General features: G+C 41.3%; 1 protein-coding gene across 7 annotated transcripts in view; it reads right to left on the bottom strand.

Annotated features, from left to right (window-relative positions):
• Positions 1–12,803, bottom strand: part of Cblb (Cbl proto-oncogene B) — a 186,031-nt gene extending 173,228 nt beyond the window's left edge. For 3 of the 7 annotated variants that reach the window (XM_006989988.4, XM_042259418.2, XM_076548982.1), the window contains exons 1-2: positions 12,305–12,421; positions 10,848–11,029 (exon numbers count right to left, since the gene is read on the bottom strand). In XM_006989988.4, the coding sequence (XP_006990050.1) occupies positions 10,848–11,015 (168 nt within the window). In that variant the 5' untranslated portion in view covers positions 11,016–11,029; positions 12,305–12,421. Of the gene's footprint in view, positions 1–10,847; positions 11,030–11,717; positions 11,854–11,902; positions 12,185–12,304 lie in introns of those variants that run through there. The other 4 variants (XM_006989990.4, XM_076548981.1, XM_076548979.1 and 1 more) reach the window with 4 other exon arrangements.
• Positions 12,804–19,535: the final 6,732 nt, after the last annotated feature.

The raw sequence follows: 19,535 nt of genomic DNA, 5'->3' as shown, positions 1-19,535 counted from the left end.
AATTCATTTGTTCCATTGGTTAATCTGTTAACTATTTAATAAAAAAAAAATCACGTATTTTTTTAGATATTCTAATTAATTGTTTTTAATAGATACTTTTCAATTTTGTGGATATCTAATTCACTATTCACCAAATGACATTTTTCTCACTTGCTTTTTTTTTTATTGTAATTTCATGTGGAAAACACACTACTTGATTAAAGGACAAAACTCTCTGAATAACTTCCATATATCAGGTACTAAGCTATGTGCCAGGAAATTACAGATGAGTAGAATATACTTCCTGCCTTAAGGAGTCTGGCAAACGAGACCCTGTTCTATATAATTAACTTAGGAGCAATGTGATTCTTGCTGGAAGGGATCTTAGAAAAGATCTCATCCAATCCATTCATTTCCAGATTTAAAAAGCTAAGAACTACCAAGATTAAGGGACAATTAAGAAACCATCGATCCAACACAAGAGCCTGCATCTTCTGAACCTCAGGACCCTGCATCTTCTGAACTTCAGGACCCTGCATCTTCTGATCCTCAGGACCCTGCATCTTCTGAACCTCAGGACCCTGCATCTTCTGAACCTCAGGACCCTGCATCTTCTGAACCTCAGGACCCTGCATCTTCTGAACCTCAGGACCCTGCATCTTCTGAACTTCAGGACCCTGCATCTTCTGATCCTCAGGACCCTGCATCTTCTGAACGTCAGGACCCTGAATCTCTGACGCCTACATCTTCTGGACTTTGGACCCCTGCCTCTTCTGGACCTTGGACCTCTCTGCCTCTTCTGAACTTTGGGCCCCTGCATCTTCAGCACCTTGGGCCCCTCATGTTCCTAACTATAATACAACTGAATTAGAATTAGGCATATAATTAATGATTCTCTTCCAAGCTCATTTCCACTTTTATGTCCTCATGGAGTTTTCTAGTGGGAGAGGCTGGTGGTGTAAAAAGAATTACAGAATTCAGAATTGAGGTGAAGTATGGAACAAAGCTCTAGGGGAGAGAACGAGCAGCTAAGTCACATTCCCAAGAGCATCAAGAAAGCATGCCTAAATTTGCAGAAAGGACTATTCCAGGTAAATCATTTGCAAAGGCTTAGGAGACACCTGGATAAAGAAGAGGTTCATGCAGCTGTGCTAAAGTGTGGGAGCACAGGAAGGCTGTCAAGTATATAGTACAGAAGACCTGAAGAAGGCTAGAATCAGTTGGTGTACCAGGACCCTGCAGGCAACACTGTTTTCAGAGTTTGTACAGGAGAAAGGAAACTGACGGAGCTGAGCTACTGTATGTATGGCTTTGAAAGCGCAGTTCATCAGCTGGATTACTGCTAAACTCTGTGATTTATGACCGCTCCTGCCCAAAATGAATACTCCTATCCCAGGACTATGACTTCTAAGCAGGTCAAATTCAATCCCATTCAATAAATATTTATTAAGTGCTTGCTATGTGCAAGGAACTACAAAGCCAGGGAAAGAAAAATAGCTTCTCTAAAAACAGTGCATTAAGGGGGAGTGGGGAGTGAAGCTTGCCACAAGGTTAAAGCTCTTCTAGAAACACCTAGGCTGCACCTACAATGAGACCTGGTAGCTATACAACAGAGCTTTCACAGAGAAATAAACCCACGTCCTGCTATGCAATGAAGGACTAATTTAGGGCACTGACTAATAACAAAAAGAATTGGTCAACACAATCACTCTTCTTTTGAACCAGTAAAGAAAAAAAGAAAACCAATCAGGTTTAGAATTAGGCTGAAAATGTCATTATAGTCATTGACCCAAGGGTTTTTGAACTTTTAAAGAGAAGTCTTTAAAAACCTTGAAAATCACTAAAAGCAACTTCCTCATTGTGACATGACAGTATTAAAACATGGAAATGCAACTTGCTGTGGGCTACTTCTCAGTACCAAGATGATTGACATAAGGATCAGCCACTCTAGAGTCATGCAAAACGGACACTCGCATTTAACTCTACTTAAAGATGTTGAAGGGAACTCTCTGTTCATATAGTCTATGTTGATTCAAATACATAAAATTATTGTTTAGCATCTATATACTTTACATATTTCAATAAACACAGACATATGTAATCATACAATTAGACATTTTCAACTATATCAAAGCAAGGGCACACACATAAAACCAGAATTTATTATTGCTATAAAAAAAACTTTAAAGCTATTAATTATTCTTGGAAGGTTCTTACATTTAAAGATTTCTGGCTGTGTCTTAATGAAAATTTACAGCCAAAAGGTAATAAAGAGGTTGTAGATAAGCTAACATGCCTTGCAAATTAGGTTAAAACCAGCTCTAAATCTATGAAAGAAGTTTTACAAAACCAAATGGAAACATCAATGGTAAGCAACTGTGTCTATACTGTAAATAACTTTCATTCCAAAGCATACTTCAACGTGTGGATCATCCAGTGACACCGAAGCAAGTCATGTAATCTCCAAACCAAGTATGTATGTTGTGTTTACTCGTGTGGGACTGGAGACTGGACCCAGGGTCGCATTCAAGCTAAGCTAACATTCTATTACCATTGAGCTAAACCCCAAGAACCCATGCATCTCTCTCTCTCTTTTAGATTGTATTTTAATTACATTTCTCCCTTCCCTTTCCTCCCTCTAAACCCTCCCATATACTCCTCCCCATTCTCCTTCAAATTCATAACCTCTTTCTTCATCAGTTGTTATTGCATGCATATATGTATTTGTTTATACATATATATTCCTAAATATAACCTTGAGTCCATATAATGCTATGCTCACGTTTGTTTTCAGGGCTGAATGTCTATCACTTGACAAGTCCCAATAGATACAGCCACAAAACAGCCCCACACATAAGACTCAGGGAACGTTTCAGGAGAGAGGGCAGAAAGGCTGTAAGAGCCAGAAGATCAGGGACTTTGCTGTGAGATTTCCTAGTAACATGAAAATGTTTCCTAGTAACATGAAACATGTTTCCTAGTAACATGAAAAGCTGTGTCCACAAAGTCTCACCAACATGACCCTCCAAACGTGAGCTGAACAGAGAGCACACCAATGTACATGCCAAAGCGTACAGGGGGAAGCCCTAAGGCCTCAACTCTACACAAAGAACTACAGACAGCCAAGTAAAGCTGGAAGCAGGAAAGGTGGTCCTCTCCAGGGAAGAGCACACCAATTGGGGATCTCAGTTTGAAGACAGTAGTGTGAACGCCTTGCTTGCTCTTGCTCTGTGAACATTATCAGGGCTATCTTACTCCAGCTACATGAGTGTCATGGAATAAAAAGCATCTGAATGGCTTTAGGTTCTTTCCATCTTAATTTAGCAACTTCCTAAACATATAAAAGTACAAAGGAATAAAGTACACATAAAAGCATCATATTACAGAGTAAGTATAAAATAACACAGCACTCTTCACAGTATATTAGGCAAAAGGAAGTTAGTATATAGAATTGGCCATGAGCTTAAAACTGCTTATAGTGGGATTTAGAGAAGTATAATTCCTTTCTGTTTTATAATGACAGTACCTTTAGGAGGTTAATATTAAAAGCTTAACAAACAATCATTATAGTTAAAATATTCATGTGTCTTCATCTCACATGGAGAACCTATCTGTTTTCTTCTCTAGTCTGTCTTTCTCACTTTGTACAGAGAGGTCCAGCAAGTGTTTGATAGAAAGAATATAGGAAAATATCCATGTAATTATTGACTAAATCTCCCCAAACTGAATATCCGGAGTAGAGTTTGGTGGTACCAAATATAAATAGTAAACACCTTTCTGATTGAAATGCTGTAAGAGAAAGGTCACTCGACAGCAGTGTGCCTCACTATCCTGCTGTAAGGGACACACATTGGGAACAATCAAGCCTGGGCCCTGGCTCTGTTTCTTTCTGGAAGTCTCACTGGTTTTCTTAATTTTTGAAACAAAAAAAAAAAAATGTGAAGCGCTCAGCACCATGCCCAGTGCAAATCCATCTCTCATTTCTTTCTAGTTCTTCTTCTCCCTGTACTTTACATTCTATCACAACAAGGCAAGTCCCTGCAGAGTTTATAAACGTACAAGATAAAGGCTCTGGCCACTCTGCTCAAAACTGTGATCTAATCTCTTTCTCTTTCTTTCTTCCTTCCTTCCTTTTTTCTTTTTTTTTAAGAGTACTTTCAGCTGGTGAAAACTTTTCATGCTGTATGAAACCCTTAAAGAGTCCGGGGTGTTCTGTGCAGGAGTAAGACTAAAGACAGGCCACTATTTTTGTCACCTTACACTGAATCTTCTAGTTTCTTCCTAGAGAAAAGAAGCAGGTATAAAAACACCCACCAATCTTTGAACAGATAAAATACTAAGAACTACTTTAACTGCTGGCATGTGATATTTTGATTCAGCTTAACAATTACTTAAATCTTAACATGCCAAGTATGGTGGTTTGAATATGTATGCTTGGCCCAAAGTGGGTGGCACTATTAGGAGGTTGAAATGTGTCACTGTGGAGATGGACTTTGAGGTACCATACACTCAAGCTATGCCCAGTGTGGGACACAGTTGCTTCTGCTGCCTGGAGAACTCTCAACTCCTCCAACACCATGTCTGCCTACACAGTGCCATGAAGATAATGGACTGAACTTCTGAAACTCTAAGCCAGCCCCAATTAAATGTTTTCCTTTATAAGAGTTGCTGTGGTCATGGTGTTTCTTCACAACAATAGAAACCTTAACTAAGAAACTAAGCTATACATGTTGGTCCAATATTATCTAAAGTTTCTTTCATTAATCAAAAAAAAAAAATGCCACCCTATAAACATACTCTAAAAAACAAGCTTTAAATATGATGAGGCAGAACAGACAAAAGTGACATGGCAGCATTATTATCATCACAGGATGTAATTGAGATGATCTTTAATGTGAAGGAAGAAAACAGGCTTCTGTTTATATTTATATTATTTACCTACTTCGTTGCTAGAAGACTGGCCTATAATATACAACTTTAAGATATGGCGTAAACCCTGCAAATATCTTAAACTACTTGCCAACCTAATAGGAAATGTACACATTCACTCAAAACGTCCCTGTATGTGCTTCACTTGCCTCTTGCCTACATGGAAATTATACCTATTTGCCAAGGTTAGCCCTTCTAGTTGCTTCTCTATAGCTTTCCCTTTCCACATTACAATCTAGAATGCCTTCAGTTATTCCTTCTTCTTGTACACCTTATATCTTGTTTTATCTCTGTCTTGCTCATGCATAGACACACACACATGCTCGCACACTCACACACACACACACACACACAATTAATTTCAACCTTCAATAAATCCTCAAGCTATCATAACTTTCTTTGTTTTTTTTTTCCCTGTTGCTACAGTTGTAGAACCACTAAATTATCTCCATATACCTTCTAATCTGGCCACATCACAAGTGAAATTAATGTGCCAAAGTCAACAATAGCCTCTGATTAGGAAACCCAATGACTTCCTAAGTTTTACCCTGTTTAGTTTCTCTACTTAAATTTAACTTTCGAAGAACTTGAAAGAATCTTAGCTCTGTATTTAGCATCAATTCAAAACTGTTCTTTTTCTACCTTTCTATTCCTATTCTATGTCAAGATTCCCTTCCCTTTACAACCTCTAAATAAATATCCCCCATAGTCCCAATAACTGGCTTTGTTTCTGACTCCACTGCTCTGCCTCAGAACTCCTTTGAGCTGCTACAGCTTGAGATGCTATGCCTCTGAACACATCTACCAAATACACATCCTGGTTTCAAATGCTCTCTGAATTATATACCCAACATTCTCACTTCAAAATCAACTACTCAACGCAAAACAAACAGAGCAACCTTCAAGCTCAGCCTTCCTTTCCCTTCCTGGGCCCCATCTCAGTGGGGCTCCATGGTCTTCAGAGTCAACCGGGCTGAAAACCTCCAGTCACTTTCACTTCACCTTCTCTTTCAGTCTCCAGCCCTCAAGGTTCTCAGAACGGGAGCCTTTCTTCCAAATACCTTCCACTCTGGCCACGCACTTGCTGAACCCACTGCCAATGTTCTAGACCTTCTAGTTCTTTAGGATTTCTTACCACACTTTTTAATTCTCCCTCTCTCACTCTTCTTTAACATTACTCCAACCTTCACAGTCAGGAGAGTAGTATATGAAGACAATCCTTGATTTCTTTTTCTCCCTGATCAAAAGTTTTCAACAACTACACGCCAACCAAATAAACTGAATCCAAATTCTTTAAGGAAATTGAAGTTTCTATCATCCTTTTCTACTTTACTCTCTCTAACTCAACAATTTCCCTCTATGCCTCCCTTCCATCCCCCACCCTAAGTTCAAACTATCTTCTAGAACACTTGGACAGTCCCTTTCAACCCACTTCTCGCCCCCAGCAAGCAGCAGTCACCTCCACTAGGTACAGTATTACATCATATTAAAGCACTTATTTAATATACTGTGTGATGCAATTATTCACAAATGATATCTGACCATAGCTAGGATTTGAAAAAAAAAAATCAGTAAAGAAACTGACAGCATATAAAAAACAACTTTTGAAAGGCAAATCTAAATGTTAAAATAATTTTTAAGAGTTAAAAAATAATTAACCAATTAAAGCTTCCATTATCTGTCTGTTTTCCATCACAGGGATATGCCAAGGTAACTCTTGGCAGGGTCCCTTTAAAACTTTAATTATGGCAAACAAAGTTTTTCCTAGGTGTCACTAGTACCAAACCTTAGAATCACACCAATTATGTTAGCACAGATTCAAAATCTAATTCAGTAATAAGCTGCCCTGACAGCTAGTGTGTTATTATAACCAATCAAGATTTAATAGGGCCCAGGATTCCGCTAATGAATGACTTCAAGAAAGAAAACGAAATACAAGAATAATTCAAATCAGTATTATTCTCTTTATTGAGGCCTTGGAAAACCAACAAACAGAATTTGCACAGAAAACCTTCGGGTCTGAAATACAGGGTTGTCATCCCAGCTACTCTGGAGGCTAGGGAGACCACAAGTTCAAAGCCTGTCTGGGCTAAAAAAGTAAATTCAAAATTTTGGCAATTTAATGTGATCTTGTTTCGGGGGGGGGAAAAAAAAAAAAAAAAGAGTCAAAAGTACCTTGGTGATGTAGCCCAGTGGTGGGTAGCACACCTGCTCAGTGAGGGTGACACACCCAGTACCACTCAGGGAAGGGGAACTCTATTTTATAGCTTGTAGAATCTTTTTCAGATGGAGAAGAAATGCAACTTTTGAAAAGTAATCTTCTAGTACTATTATTTTTAAACTATCTATATGCATAACCTATGCATCACTGATTGATAAGCTTCAAATTTCATTCTGGTGAAATCACACACAGAGAGAACAAATTATGTCAAGTCTCAGTGACGTGCTATGGGTAAGAGGCAGGAAAATGCTACTTGGCGTCACCGCTGTCTAAGTGCTCTTAACACTTATGTACCAATGGAACTTCAAACAAATGGCAAGGACAACAAGACAAAAGCATAGACAGGTACTCAGCTGCTTTGCTTTTTAGCATCAATTCATTATTTTCTAATTTCCCGAGCATCCATGTACACTCAGGGCATTTAGCATCTATTAGAAGACAAATGGTTTCTTCTGTTTTCCATCACCTGGCTCAGACTCCTGTGCAAACCACATTTAGGAACCTCACATTAATAAATTATGACTCCAACCACACAGATTAGCAACCATTTCCTTACCCTCACTTCAGCATTTCCAACAGGAGGAGTACAATAACACTCTTCCTAAAAGGCAGAATCCAAACAGAAAACCATGGTCCAGAATGAGGTATGTATCCTCTATTCTGCTTCCACTGTGCTTTGTTTGAGTCTATACTCCATACCCCGTGGCCATTACCAACTCATATGTCTTGCTCCCGATTCACAGACCAGGATAGTGCTATGTCTTACCTTGTCTGCCCCAGTAATAATTACTTAGTAACACACAAGAGACCCTCAGTAAGTGCTTAGGAAACCGTGCCTGTAACAATTTTGGAACAAATTCCACATTTGATTTTGTGTGTATTTAAACCAGTATGTGTATTCAAGAATAGTTCTATGAGTGTATCAGTGAGACATCCACTGACCCGCTGGTTTAGGGTCAGTCTCTTAGGAAGAGCTAAGACCAGAAAACTGGCCAAAGGGGATGCCTTGGGATCCACCATTAGTCAAGTTCTCAGTGCATGCACTGAGTGAACTCTGTGTTACTGATTACAAAACATTACACACTAACAAAGAACACAAGGAGCAATTGCTTTCTCCTAGTCTTGGTGACCTTGGAAAGAATGCCTGCCCTGGGAAAGCAGAACAGTTAGTTGCAATTGAATTCTCAGTTGAGTATCTTAAGTTCTAGAGAGCAAGGAATGATAAAACTATACGCTTACGAGGTATGTCCTTTACAGCCCTAGACTGATTCACTGTCCCCTCTAAAATGAGTTATGTTACTTAGTAGTGACTTGCAAATAATATTTGAAGACCTCCCCAAAGGAGGAGGCTTCATGAAGAAATCTGTAACCTTACACTTAAACCTGACTTTTGCTTAACAACCTACCTATTAGACCTGAAGGCTTTTATTCTGCTAGTCACAAAGTAAATTCATACTACTGTAGCTACTTTTCTAAAGTAATACATCAAATGGTAATATTTTTGTACTAGTAATAAAGTTCCTGAAGAACCATCACATAATGTTGATATTATGAGCCACTTCCTTCGTCACTGTCACATATGAGAAGATGAGCCCATGTTGGAGAAGACTTCTACATTACAACCTTCACTAACAGGTTGCCAATCAGGATTAGTGATTTTCAGTGCCTTTCTCTTACTGTGTGATAAGGGAAGAAATAAACATGCCAAACTCTTAGGACAAATGAGGTGAGTTTTCTCCACAAAGCCCACAAATGCATTCACATTGTCATCTTTGACAAGGAATGAAGATGAATAGGGAAAGCCATGCCACATTTTTGCCAACACCGGCACCCACATCCCACTAAGTAGAGACTTGGGGTAAGAGAGGTCCCTGTGTGTCAAACTCCTCAACTGGAGAAGCTCAGTTTAAACCCACAAAAGGGTTAATAAACAATGGCAGGTGTTTAACTGTCAAATAACCATCCACTGACTATAACTCATGGTGAAATAACTTGAAGGAAGCAGTTAATATGTAGGTAAACAACTGGTCACAGAGCAAAATTATGCATACCACTTTTTTTTTTACTATTGCACTGACTTGACAGCAACTATTGCTCACCACTTCCTTATATAAATCTTTTTGATTTTATGTTCTAGCCCTCAATTGCAAGCATACAGATGCCGACCATCTTGAGGACTGGTATGGACAAGGACCATCTGTGAAATCTGACCCGTTTGTTGCCTCCTTATGTAACAGGACTGGAACAAACCTTGAATTTCCTCTCCCACCACTAACTAATGACTCAGGCAGTAAGGATGACCTTCAAGGGCATACTCCACAGAGAAGCAAAGACGGCTCATATTGTGCTCGCCAAATACATGCAGTTTTCCAACTGCATATTTTTCATTCTTAAGTGTCCAAGGCTCAAAACCAAACCCTGACCCCGAGCAGCAGCAAGTTGCAATGTTCTGACATCATGACATCATTCTGTCTGGAGCACTTTACTATAACAATTTTTAAAAATTGGCAGAAGCTTAAATAGGTCACACTGACGTCCCAAACTAATGCTATTCACCTGGTTAAAATATTCTGGTTCTGCATTTGACACCAGTGACCATCCAAGGACAGGCCCATGGTTTAGTTACCTTATCCACAGGCTCCATAAGGATACATGAAAATAAAGCAAAGAGTGCCACCTCCCAGTCTTGTTACTACTACTCCACGGCTTCTTTGTATCCAATTTTGTCTTTAGTAGCAAACCAAAGCCAAGATAAATGCCACTCTGTGATTTCAAACCAGCTTTGGCTCCTCCTTGCTTAAGGAGGAGCATTTTCTTTAATGTCTAAAATGCAGCAAAGTCTAACTGTTTCCAGATCATAAAGCATGACTTTGTGCAAAGAAGTAAGCTACCACACTTGTCTCACAAGCCTCCTTCCACAGCTAGCTTTACAGCAGGGCCCTGCGAGGTGCTCACACGGCTCTTTTAACTGGACTGTTCTGAGAACTGACATCCAGTTTGGTTTCTTCTTGTGAAACTAGAGTTCATCTAAGAGCAACAAGCAGAAACCACAGAAAGTTTCTGACACTCTCTGGCCCACACAACCTCCAACATACATTTTCCTTTCACAATAAACAATGTACACCCAAAAAAAGGTTCCCTGTTTCAAAAGGGAATAGTAGATGAAAGAAACCATAACGATGATGCCACGAACAGTAAAGACAAAAAAAAAAAAAAAAAAAAACCTTTCTTAATGATAATGAGCTGACACAGAGAAAATGGAAACTCCTAAAGTAAAACACTGGTTCTTTCCCCAGAGAATGTTTCAACATCACACATGTGGCTGTCCTAAGTGTGATCCAGCTGAGACTTTAGTTCACTCACTATGTTTAACCTTCTGTTATCTAGTAGAAAAGCAACTCCACATAAGACTAAACAAACTTCTAAACCATACTATAGCCATACACCCACCCAAAGCAGCCAATGGTAAAAACTCTGGATATCTGAGTAACATCCAGGAACTCTGGACCTTGAAAAGCAAGACAAAAGGTTAAACAGGAAAAAAAAAAAAATCTTTGCTTGGAATCCAACTTTTCCAAACACAGAATTGAAGAAAAATGGCCCAAGACAAATCCAAAACCCCCTGCCATAATGATGATTATTTTAACCATATGTATAAATGGAAACTGGAGATAACCGCATTCAGGGTGGACAGGCCTTGTGCACACACTGAACTCACCACTTTGTCCATGAGCTTCCAAGTCTTCTCCACAGTCCTGCGATCAGCTGCAGCTTGCTTGGGGGGTCCCACTGCATCCTGAATAGCATCAATAATCCCCAAAATTCGACCTTTGCGGGGGTTTCCTCCTCTACCACCAGGATTTCTGCCATTCATAGAATTTGCCATCTGGAATCTTAGTCCTTTTTGCAAGGTAGATTTTCAGAAAGAAAAAAAAGTTAGCTAGATAGAAAGTATTTTCCCAACAGGAAACTGAACTGGAGAGGCTCGCTTGTACCCACTAGTGATATTCTCCACCATTGTGGGACAAAACGGACAGTCCCACATTCAACTTTTTTAATCACCCGGCGTATGCATTCTCCAAGTTAGGAACTGTAACGCTAGGTTTGCTTTCACAACAGCAGAAGTTAAAGATTCATCTTCCTCCTGGTTTTCCACACAGCTACAGCTCACCAACAACAACAAAACAACTTTTAACAGATAAGAACTCAATGTTCCTCCCCCTTCTGTTGTAATCCAGATTCAAAGTAACAGAGCCCGCAAACCCTAAAATTCATGTTGGGAGCTTCACTGAGAAGCCTCCTTCACGCTGTTAGATTTCGCCAAGTTATTACATAAATGCAAAGTGCGCCGCACTCGCATAAGGGGCAAGTCTGTTGTCAACAAAGGCGGAGGACTTGGATTTCCCCCGGCAAAAGCCAGCAGCCGCGGACACACAAATAGTTCTTTAAAGCAATGCGGTGAGTCGTTTTCCCCTGGAGCCAAATAAGCGAACCAACAAACAAGCTCTTCTTAAAAAGCGGTGAGAACCCGGCAAGGGCGGGCACGCACAGCGGAGTTCACTTCTCGGGTGGCCCCAAGTCTGCCTACCCGGGATCAGAAGACCCAAAGCTTTGTTTCAGGACGCCTGTACCCCTTTCCCGGGTCGGGCCTCTCGTCTGCCACGCGAGGGTCCCGGAAAGGGACGCGGAATGCAGCGAGGATAAAGTATCCCTAGCCCCAGACCTGGCCCGGGTGTCCCACAGCTTGCCCGATCCCGCGCCAGTCGCACGCACCTCCCACCGGCTGCAACCAGCCTGAGTCCGCTCCCTCCCGGGCCTCGGGCCAGCCAGGGACTGCTCTTTAAATCCCCACTTGGCTCAGGCCCGTAGTGGCGACAGCAGCTGGAAGCCAGGGCTGTCCCCTCTCCCTGATGGCCCGCGCCCAGCTTCAGGGCCCCCGGGCCAGCAAACAGCGTCCGACCTCGGAGCTCCCCGTTCCTTCCTCTGCTCAGGTCACCGCGGCCCTCCCGAGCCACGCGTGATCGTGGGTCCCACTCTACACACACACCACACACCACACGCTGCCCTGGCTGGGGTGCCTCGGGCGGGGACTCTGTGGAATCGCCCTAAGAGAGAGCTCCGGGGAAGAAGCCACCGAGATCTGGGGACACCGAGACATGGGGACGCGGCAATTACCGTGCAGACAGCTCCACGCCCGCCCGGCCGTCCCGCGCCACTCTCGGGAGGCCGCCGCAGCGCCCGCCGGAGGAGGAGACCACTCACTGGCCACCCCACCCCTGAGCCATCCCCGGAGACTAGGGCGCGGGGCGGGGCTAAGGCGGGGCCTCAAGTCTCCGGACCAATCCTGAGAGCCCGCGCTCTGCCAGACAGCGGGCGGAGCCAATGGGCGGGGACCCGAGTCTCCTCCCGCGCTACCCCCGGGTCCACGTCCTCCACGGTACACAATGGCCCCAGAGGAAGGCCCGCTCGCCTGCGTCCCACTTGGAGAAGAACTCGTAGGGGAATGGGGTCTGGGGTAGCCTGGAACAAAAGTGGGGCAAGGAAAGGAACTGGAAAGAAGTGGCAAGGCGCCGGGGAGCTAACCAATGAGGGGGTCGCAGGTGGGCGTGAGCGCCCCGAGCGGGAGTCTAAGCCAACTGGGGCTAAAAGGCGGGACTTCCTGCCTCACTCACCTTCCTAGTCTTTGTCTCATAGCAACAGAGTACCCGCTGCCAGAGTGGTGCTTCTCAGCTCTGGGCGGGTCCCAGGCTTAAGAAATTCATCTCCCTAGGGCTGCCAAACTCTGCTACCCAGGACTGCAGCCAAATAGGTCCAAGACCGTGTTTCTTGTTGGCTGTCAAATAAAGGGAAACAGTCCCCTAGCTTCTAAGTCGAAGGGTAACCTCACACAGTGTAGGCGAAGAGTAAAACCCGATTGCCAACTAAAACTTCCTAAATTTCTGAAATGTTTCCCTTTTACTATTAGTTCTAGAGGGATTCCAGATCAAACACCAGGCTGATGAGAAAGCAAATAGTAGACAACTCTGGCTAAATAGTGTCTGTGAATTGTGCCAGGGCAGTAATATGTCTTGCACCTTTTTTTATTCTGTACAAGTTTCTCCATAAATCTCTGTAAAGAACTCAGCTGTTAGATTTTGTCTGAGTCACTTTTCCTCCGTGTGGATTTTTTTTCCCTCCGAGTCTCCATTTTAATGACAACCTTGTATCTACCATCCTCTTCCAGTGTTCATCTCTTTCTGGGACTTCATCCTTGATGTCTGTATAAAAGGAAACATGTCTGGTAATGTCAGGGCTCTGCTGTCAACATAACCATACATCTCTCATTTGATTTATTTTCATACTGCTACTATTTGTTGAGGGTTTAAATACTTGGGAACTGGTTTTCCCTTGAAGTTTATAGGACAGGATATACCTCACACCTTGGGCTCCTGGACATGATACACACACACATACACACACACGCAAACACGCATGCACACGAACACACACACACACATACACACACACACACACACACACACACACACATATATATATATATATATATATATATATACATATACATATATACAACCAATTATCCTGATAAGTGTGTCTCAGTGGTTCTGACCTCTCCCTAGTAAGTATTTAATGCTGTGATTGCTTTTGCTGAGAAGGCTTCTGAACTGATTTAGAATGCTCTACACTTCTAAATTCAGATAGTTTCTATTTTTGTTGAATGGAAACAAGCAAAATGTAGCCCTTTAAGCCATCAGGAAGTATGATTCAGGAAGTAATATTCTCTGTCATTATTTTTATACTAATAATTAGGAGGTAGTTCCCTGTTTTACATATGTGGACAGTACAGACCTCTGTATCTCCTCCACTAATCCATATCTCCCTTACAGCTAGTAATAGTAGCTACAATTCCTAAGTGGAGACTGGATAAAAGAAGACATCTGTCTACGTTCTCTGTGTATGTAAAAGGCACCTTGAAAGTAAATTCAAAAGGAACTGTAACTGTGTGTAGAACGTTCTGCTGTACATAGCCAGTTACACTTTAAATTGAATATATTGTTTAACTTCGTATTTGGAGAACTATAGAATAAATATATTTTTTTTATTCCTTTAAATAAAGGTTTTTAACTGAAGGGTAGGACAGTGAGAAAATAGCTCTATGGGATAAAGTGCATCATGTAAATACAAATGCCAGCTTTATTATATTTTGTTTCTCTACTCTGGTTAGGACCCAGGTATAAGAAATTCATCACTTAGCTGGGCAGTAGTGGTACATGCCTTTAAACTCAACACTCGGAGGCAGAGGCAAGTGGATCTCTGTGAGTTCGAGGCCAGCCTAGTCCACAGAGTGAGTTCCAGGACAGGCTCCAAAGCTTCACAGAGAAACTTTGACTCAAAAAATAAATAAATAAATAAATAAATAAATAAATAAATAAATAAATAAATAAATAATGAAAGAAAGAAATTCATCTCTTTGGGGCTGCCAAACTATTCTACCCAGAGCAACAGCCAAACAGGTCTAAGACAGTGTTTCTAGCAGGTTGTCAAAAATAAAAAGCAGTCATTATGTTAGTCAGGGTTCTCTAAAGGATCAGAAGTGATGGGCTATAATGTATATGCATATAGCATAACATATAATATAAATATATACTAAAGGGGTGATTGATTAGACTGACTCACATAATATGGTTTGGGTAGTCAAACAAATTCTGTTTCACACTGCAAAGGCTGAGAATCCAAGAGTTTCTCAGTCTATGAGGCTGATGTCTCAGTAAGTGCAATCTGGTGCTAAAAACCTGCATTAATAAATAAGGGGTACAAGCATTTTCTCAATAGTCTTGGTGATATGTTGTATCTAAGCTGTAATATTCCAAGCTGACAGAATTGACTAAGGAAGCAGTATACTCTTTTCTACCAAAAGGTAATCCCCAGGCCCATGAAGTTTAAAAAGTAAATGCAATGTCACCGGAGGGGGTGGGGGGACTTGAGAAACAATGGGGTTCCTACATAAAAGGTCTTGCATGTACCAGAATGGCCAAGTAGTGAAAAATACAGCCAAATTGGCTGTTTTAGCTTGGTTTCCTATTGTTGGGATAAAGACCATGTCCAAAACCAACTTGGGGATGAAAGGGTTTGTTTGGTTTACTTGTCCAAACCACAGTCCATCATTGAAGAGAGCCAAAGCAGAGGCCATGGAGAAATGCAGCTAACTGGTTTGTTCTCAGGGCTTGCTCAGTCTTTCTTATACCACCCAGGACCACCTGGTGGCACCCAACCCCCCCCCTCCCGCCCCCCGCGCGTGCCCCCACGAGAGTGGCCTGGGCCCTCCCACATCAATTATTAAACAAGAAAATGTCCCCCACAGAATTGCCTGCAGACAGTCTGATGGAGGCAATTCCTCAATTAAGGTTCTGTCTTTCCAGATGACTTGAGCTGGTGTCAAAGTTGACGAAAAGAATCTAACCAGCCAACTGGCCAGAAAGGACATGTGAGGCCTCAAGCGAGGGACTTAATAGCAGAGGCACTTCAGAAAGTTTTACAGAGACAGTGTTGAACACTTACAATTTCAGCATAAATTACTTAGCATTAATACATGCCAATGGGTTGGTGTCAACTGAGAAAAATGCAGATTATAAGACTGTCATTAAGCATGGCTAGTGTTCTTTAAAGAGAAAAAACAAAACAACTGTCTAGGGAAAATATGACAGCCTTTGCCCATTTGTTTTCTTTCTTTTTTTTTTTAACTCTATTTTATTCATAGTCAAAAAACAATCCCTGTGACATTAGACCCGAGTTGAAAAACTAGACCTGAGTTTTAAAAATGTCAACTGATTCAGTGGGCCACTTGAGAATATCATATAGGGAAAGCATGGCAATTCTATTTTTACACAATAGAGAATTCACTTAATTCACACTTCCAGCAAGGTGTTCTTAATCTACCTGCAAACCTTCCAGGGTATATTTACAGTGAGTACCCTGACACAAAAACAGAATAACATAAAAAAACAAATATGCTACTCTCCCAGAAAAGAAAGAGGAACACAGAATCACAACTAGAAACAAGAACCATATGACCTAGTTATGTTTGACCTTAACAAGTCATTGCTTACTAAGAAGAGTACATTTCTAGTCATCCTTTAACACATAGTAACAACCTCCAGTGAAGAATGCTAACTCACGGAGTGATCAAATGCAGCCCCAATCAGAGTCCTAATTTGGGCTTCCTTGCAACACTTACCAACCAACAGGGACAAAACAAACAAACAACGTAAACAAAAGACAACCTTGATTCTTAAGCACGACATCCGAAAGTAAAAATATTTAAGTAAACTGTTGCCTCACCATTTTCCCTAATATTCATGTTTCCCTCATACAGTTCTAGCACGTGGCTTCTTGTCCGCAGAGTTACATCATATTGCAAAATGGGCCGAGATACTCCAGCCATTATCACTGATTTTCAAGCTAGGAATGTGACTGAGAGTCAGAGGAACAAACTGAACATCCATTAGAATCAATTTCTTTTAAATAATCATTAGAGAATCCCATAAATATATCTCACAAACATCTCAAGGACAGAGTTTAGCTGCAAAAAATTGAAAGAAAGGCAGTGTGCTTTTTATATTTTTCTGCTAAGCAAAAAGGCCAACTAAAATTTCAGGTTTTGTTTCTACTTCCTACTTTAACCCAGTTATATACTCTTTCCTACTTCATTGTGCCCTCCATATTTCACTATGCATGTGAGTGCATTACAAGTGAGATCATATGTAAAGTGTGAGGATTACAGACCTGTGGTGGTATTGTGTCCCCAAAAATATTGTGCACCCTAATAAACTTATCTGGGGTCAGAGATAGAACAGCCACTACATACAAAGGCTAGAAAATAGTGGCACTCACACCTTTAATCCTAGCATTCCAGAGACAGAAATCCCTCTGGATCTCTGTGAGTTCAAGGCCACATTGGAAACAGCCAGGCATGGTGACTCAACGCCTTTAATCCCAGGGAGTGGTGATAGAAAGCAGAAAGGTTTATAAGGCATGAGGACCAGAAACTAGAAGCATTTCGGCCTGGTTAAGTATTTGGCTGGTTAAGCTTTTAGGTTTTGAGCAGCACAGCTCAGCTGAGACCCATTCTGGATAAGGACTCAGAGGCCTCCAGGCTGAGGAAACAAGACCAGCTGAGGATCCGGCGAGGCGAGGTCGCTGTGGCTTGTTCTGGCTCTCTGATCTTCCAGTTTACCCTAATACCTGGCCCGGGTTTGATTTTATATATAAGAACTTTTTAAGATTCATGCTACACAGACCCCAGCTCAGGGACAATCTAGAATGAGAGAGAATGTGGATCAGGATGCAGCACCTCCGTGCATCCTGGTACCAAAAGTTTGCCCTTTCCCAGGGACAGATATAAGGGCAAGTGGGAAGTACATGTCTAGATTGCACCTTTCAGGACTGGAGCCCTTTGAAACTAGTGAGTGACCAGTTCCGCCTATAAGTCCACAGTGCCTATCTCCTTTTGAAAGCACTAGGAAGGTGTGAGATAAAGATAGACTGATCTCCACCTGACTTACCATGTCTGCAGTCACTGACTGTATTAATCTTAGCCTTGTGTTTCTGCTCTAGGACCTGAAATGCCTGCAGTAGCCTCATCTAGCTAGGCGAAGTCTGCAATCCCTGTGTCTTCCCCACTAGCCAATTTACAATGGTAAACACATCATTGTTCTGGCCACTCCTACAAACCCATTTGTAAAGGAATTTGATGATCAAGAATCCAGGCTTATTTTTTTATGGAACCAGTAGAAATCCTCTATCTCCCTGAATTCTTTTTAATATAAACTGGATTGACTCAGCAGGAAGATTTCACTGTGGCTTGACATTGTTGAACAGTGGGCTCTCCTGCACTTCCATCCCTTTCTTACCGGATTGTCTGTGCAGACATCAGAACACGAACCGACAGCACCAAGCTGCGAACTCCTCTTGACAAGTGTACACGCTTGGCTGTGGTCTAAAACAAGGAGGGAAGCAAAACTGCCACTGTCACTTGAAACTCACAGCCATCACAGTAGCCCACAAAAAAATCCAATAATCCTTTCTGGAACGTCTAATATATGCCAAGAACTATGCTAGACACCAGGAAATATAATGATGATTAAGCACCAGGCATTCACCAAGAGAAAGCAGGCACATAAAAAAAGAGAGTTTTAACTGAAGTGTCGAAAGCAGTGATTCCTTAGGAAAAGGTCACTGTGATAAGCTTAGGAAAGGTGGCAAACAAGGATATGAAAAAATAATTAGTAAGCCAAGACATATAAGATAAGAGAATTGGCCAGGTGTGGTGGACCAAGGCCTTATAATCCAAATAATCCAGATACTTTGGAGAACTAAAGTAGAAGAATTGAATTGACCTTAAGGTTATATAACAGTGCCAGTGAAGCCTGAGACACAGAGTGAAGCTGTGTTTTAAAAAAGTCAATGGAAAGAGAGAAAAAGAAAGGGAGAGAGAGAGAGAGAGATCAGGACTTGCAGGAGTTGATTATCTCGTTCTACCATGTGAAATTACAATTACTAGTATCATTGTAGTATTATTCTAATTAAAGGAGTGCTCTCATGATCAGGGACAGATAAGAAACCATGTATATACAGAAAGTGAAGGAGCAGTTTAATTTCATAAGAAAGAAATAATGATAATTAACATAAAAAAAATCAAGCAGAGAGTAAATGAAATAAGCTTCTATGCCTAATTAAAGAACTTGGATTTGTTCTCTTTTTGATAGAAAACCACTGGAGAGTTTTGAACCAGGGGAGAGTATATAGGAGCAGAAGCGACAAGTGAGATGATGTGTAAAATGTATTTTTAAGATGACCAGGTTCATGATGGAGTAGACACAAAAAGCATTGAAACTATAATTTTCCATCAGGAGATATGTAACAGTGATGATAAGGACCTGAGTGAAGCAGTGGTAACTCCAACCACAAGCTGTGTATTTCAGAAATATTAGAAAAGTGGTTTCCCATCCTCTCTGTACGCTCAAATAACAAGTTCCCAAGCTCTGTGCCCAAAGAGTCTGCTTTAATTGATCTAAGATATTTTTAAATCTCCCCTGGTGATCCTAGTTAGCAACTAAGGCCGAGAACCACTGATTAGTCCTTTGAGTAGCCCCTGCTAATTAAAGAAATATGTATGTGCAGAAGATGGAGAAGGCAAGGATGCCTGACAATTTTCTAGCTTTACTCACAGTGAAATATGGCTTCAGAAACTCGCATGGAGGTTATCAAGGGACAGTCGATCTCCAAGAAAGGGGAAATGAATTTGCTTTAGTATATGAGAACTTCAAGGCACCTATGGAATAAACAAATGTGTGTGTGTGTGTGTGTGTGTGTGTGTGTGTGTGTGTGTGTGTGTTTCAATAAGGCT

This window comes from Peromyscus maniculatus, chromosome 12, assembly GCF_049852395.1.
Source record: "Peromyscus maniculatus bairdii isolate BWxNUB_F1_BW_parent chromosome 12, HU_Pman_BW_mat_3.1, whole genome shotgun sequence".
Lineage (NCBI taxonomy): Eukaryota > Metazoa > Chordata > Mammalia > Rodentia > Cricetidae > Peromyscus > Peromyscus maniculatus.
The sequence above is the reverse complement of the archived record's forward strand: the minus strand, read 5'-3'. Positions and strand labels throughout refer to the sequence as shown.